The 4,649-nt window shown below is 35.6% G+C and overlaps 1 protein-coding gene across 1 annotated transcript in view; it reads right to left on the bottom strand.

Moving 5' to 3' along the window:
* LOC123549262 (protein-glutamine gamma-glutamyltransferase K-like) overlaps positions 1-1,698 on the bottom strand; it is a 48,794-nt gene extending 47,096 nt beyond the window's left edge. Inside the window, exon 1 of the mRNA XM_045337197.2 lies at positions 1,233-1,698. Coding sequence (XP_045193132.2) covers positions 1,233-1,371 — 139 coding nt within the window. The 5' untranslated portion in view covers positions 1,372-1,698. The remainder of the gene's footprint in view (positions 1-1,232) is intronic.
* Positions 1,699-4,649: the final 2,951 nt, after the last annotated feature.

Raw genomic sequence — 4,649 nt, forward strand, 5'->3', positions numbered from 1 at the left:
AACTAACACTTTTCATTATAAATTTTGTTAACAGCTTTCGATGGTGGAGGAAGACCCCGGGTGCCCCTCCATGCATTATTTCATCACGAGCGGACTCCTGGGTAGAACCACCAAGCTTGATAACTTCTTCACATGAAGAATTCAACGCATCGAGTGAGGCTCGAACCTACATTGGTGATGGGAAAGTTATTTGAAGTCAGAGTCCTAAACCACTCCGCCATAGAGACCCACTATAAGTTATGTACCAACATGATTCGAAGAAATGGTTCCACGTTCATTTATTCAAAAACAGCAGTTACAAAATTTGGCGTTGAATATTTATAACATTTTCTAAGAATGTTGCAATGAAATAAAGAGGTTCAACATGTATGTGTTAAAGATATGCAGTGCCCTTCTTTAACTTAAATATTTTATGAAAAATATATCTAGACTATATGAAAGGAAATAGCAAGAGGCATAATGAATGTAAAGAAGTATATTATCAAAGCAAACTACACACTAACCGACGCAGTATGCATTTCCTCTCGATTCTAATCTGATCCAATTTGCAAGACAAGAAACGTTGCACAAATTGCATACAGTCATCAGCTTTCATATCAATTCTGTTTCATATTTGTGATAATGTAATTTTCATGAAAGTTACTGGATATGTCTGAATATCACTGTCTGAATGATTCAGACAATTAATAACTTTCTGTTTGCGTTACGTTTATTGTAGTGATCAATGGATCCTAGCTTCATTCATTATACGCCAACAACAGCAAAAAGTATAGTACTTCCAGCCTACAAGACGTTAAAGTGAACATCATTACTTAATTAAATGCTATTAATTTAAAACATTTATTGCTTTGCCTGATCCCTAAAGTTGTTGAGCTCAGTACATAAATTATTTACATGAATCATTAAGGCTAGGCAGTCGGGGTAAAATATACTGGACTCATCAGCTTTAACTGAATTTGTTAGGTATTGCAGGAACATCTCACCTCAATGATTGTTCCCATTCCATTGTTCAAACTATAAAAGACGTCAACAAGTATCAGGATTATATCTCGATATTAAACAAACGCTATATCATTGAATAATGCACAAGATAGCGAAATATTCCTTAAGTGAATTGTTTAGTTTTTACAAACTACAGTTTGGAATTGAAACAGAAAAATAATTTATGGGTCTATATAAAGATAAAAAAAGTCTGTACAATGTTATTACTTTTATAAAATCATAATGCTTACATGCTCTTGTTCTATGTGTGATCTCAGATTCAATTCCACCAGTCGGGTTATTGTGTAAACCAGGATGTCTGCTGTAATAAGTGTTCCTGTCGATGGTTCGTCGAGCGCCACCCCTAGCAGTACTCCCTGTGCATCCCATTGCTTCGTTGAATTTTCAGTAATTTTTAGTAACGCTTCTATATATCCTTATGACATGAAAATTATAATTATATTATCCGGTTATAAGAAAAATATTAGCTTAACACTAATCCTTCGGCAAGTGGTACGAAAAAAATAACCTTTTCGGAAAATAATGTATTTCGTATGTTTAACAGTTCACAAGAAAACTAAATTAAAATTCTTAAACAAACACATGCGCAGATAGCATCTGATAATGACGTGCATTTTGAGATGCTGTCTGGTTTACCACAAGACTTTTATCTGTTTATTTCTGATCAGCTCATGCAAAACGTAATTCCCAGCGTCCTTATGATAGAGAGTAGGCACTTGAACATCTTATGATCTGAATATCTTTTCATAGGTATTGGCGATATTAGTATGGTGTATTTTCGGTGACATTATCTTGACGTTCGAGTGTACCATTAAATAATGGTAACCAGTTCATGTAGAGCAACACTATATGTAACTATAACCAACACAAAGTGAAAATGTATTTTCTATTTTTAAAGCAGCATGCCTCCAGATCGTTCGACAACACACACAAAAAAATTAGATATCTTGAAATAAATGCTATATTTCTTAAGAAGGCTTTAAAACTTAATTACTGACAAACTTTCTGTTACGGAAACACTTGAGAATTTGCTGTCTTTACTACTTTTTACGATGAAAATTGAAAAGCGTTTGTCACGCTTTTACTCCAGGTAAACTGTCTCGATTATAAATATCTATATTTTGAGGTCATTATTCATTACTTCAGCTATAGCGCTATTGGTTACGACGACGGGAAAATGTCTTTATTGCCGCGGCGGTCCGGGGTTCGATTCCCGACGCGGTCATGTTTACATATTTTCAATGTTAAACAATTAGCTTTTAATTGATATCAACCAAGATCATAACCCGTGGGTGATATCACTCTTGTTAGGTCGATAAAAATCCTAATTTTAATAGACCGAACTATACCGCACAGTTTTATGGCGTTTCTAATTTTAGCATCATGTAGCGCTGGGGATGAGTGGATAGAAAAGCCCTCATTTTGTAGTGATACTATTGGAGGTTCGAATCTTCCATCCGTCCAAGAAGTTTCTTTGTTACATAAATCAGAACTGAAGTTATTGCAGGGCAATGATATTTAAAGTGGAGTATAAGATTGTCATAAAATTTATAGAACTAACCCGCTGTGCTTTAAAATGTCACATGAGAGCTTCAAACGCATTGCATTATGTTTACGGCGGAGTGTATTTAAACATGATTGCGTGTTAATAGTGGCGTATATGTCAGTTAATGAAAAAAAAAGGAACTTGATTAACTAACTTGATTTGTCTTTGTTAAAGCTAACGGATAAATAAGAAAAAATACAGTGTTATAAAGATAAATTAAAAAAAAACAAAAAAAAACAACAAAAACACATGGGTCTGGGAATCGAACTCCAGACGAGAATGTACGAAACGGAGTGCGTAACCATTCGGCCTAAGGAGGAATAAGTGTTGTGAATGGACTTATTCTTTTTGTTTACATTTCAAAACGCCATAATACTGTGCGATACCTATAAAAAGCAACGATTGTTTTATTGAATCCAACGACTCAAAGACTATTTGAAAAAAAAAATCAAACATTTATAGCAGTTGGTCTTTTTCCAGTAGTTGTGTACGACGTCAGCTTGTTATGACGTCAAAATGTAAGGTTAAGGTAGAATGCACACAAAAAGTTTTTGCCGAATTTCGTCCTGAAATTTATACTGTACAAAATTCAGGATATATGCGATTGAGTTCCGATCTTACTTTTTCGAGATATTGTTCGAGTTTTTTTTTGTTTTTGTTTTTTTTTTGCTATTGTGTCGGAAACATGGCCCCTGACGTCACTTTTCGTGTAACGCCCAGTTCCGAGTGCTCTCCGCAGTTTTCATTCCTGCGCTTTGAATGTCTTATTCATAATACAAAATAATAGTCACTTTGTATGCAGTAAATGCTACTCAATCGTACAAAATTCAGCGAAATAAGATTGAGGCTTGAGACGTCAAAGACAAATTTTGCCTTAAAATCCAATTTGGTTCCGCCTACGAGTCAATACGACTTATTATCATTAACCACGTGACTGTGTTAGACATGTGGGAAGGCTTATAATTATACGTGGTTTAACGTAACTGTTGAAAACCCGTCGGCAAAAACATATATATATATATATATATATATATAGGATTTAGCAGAAATCTTTCAGCTTGTTTAAACTCAAATTGGTTCCTGTTCATCATATTTGAGTCTGTTACTTTTTAGGCATATATATATATATTCAATTGTTCTTTAAATGATAAGTATTAATAGAGAAATGCCGATGCCTAAAAAGTAACAGACTCAGATATGATGAGCGGGAATTAATTATGAGTTTAAACAAGTTGAAAGACCTGTAAATATAACATATATCTTTGCATCGGAAAATATGCATTCGTTCTTTAGCAGAAAAAGAATGCGCTGAAGTCGCGCAATATTTTCGCTGCGGAACTCATGCATATTTCCCGATACAGAGGTAATAACCTATAAATATATATTATGCCAGATTTATACTGCGCCCATTTCAGGATAAACAAGTTCAAAGGCGCGCTCTACATACAAAGGCAGCCACTCAGGGCGCAAATTTCATCCTCTAGTACAGACACAGAACGATCTGACCATAGGGACAGAGCGAGAGAAAGCCTCTAGAACAGAGACCTCCAACTTAGCTCTTGGCAAATAAATAGTCTGTTATTTTTATCGCGTCCGGTATATAGCTCCAATTCTTTCCTGGGAAGAACCAGTACTGGCCTCTTCGTCAGGTTTGGGACACTTAAGAGCATCTCAGAAATTTCAAGTGCCTGGACCGCAATTCGAACCCACTCCCTCTGTACCGACAGTCAAGCGTGTTACCACTAGAACACAGGGCCATCCATATATTATCACCATTAACCACATGCTGCTTCATTTTTTGTGTCCTCGTTGTCCATCTGTTTTGCTTTGTCTATGTTTTACGTCAATTTTTTTTATCGCGTTGGCATACATGTATACAAACACTGCGTTTTTGGGAGACTGCGACCTTTTTTTTCAAGGAAACAAGAGTTAAGGCGAGATACATATAGAAATACGTTGCCAAGAATCAGACGGGCGTCTTTGGGCTGCTGACTTCAACCTCTCATTGAATGGATCAGACGAGAATATGTCCTCTTTAACACATATACTGCAAGATGCCTGACCTGTTATGTAGACGATGTGATACTGATAAACGAATTCT

This window comes from Mercenaria mercenaria, chromosome 6 (assembly GCF_021730395.1).
Source record: "Mercenaria mercenaria strain notata chromosome 6, MADL_Memer_1, whole genome shotgun sequence".
NCBI classification, from domain to species: domain Eukaryota; kingdom Metazoa; phylum Mollusca; class Bivalvia; order Venerida; family Veneridae; genus Mercenaria; species Mercenaria mercenaria.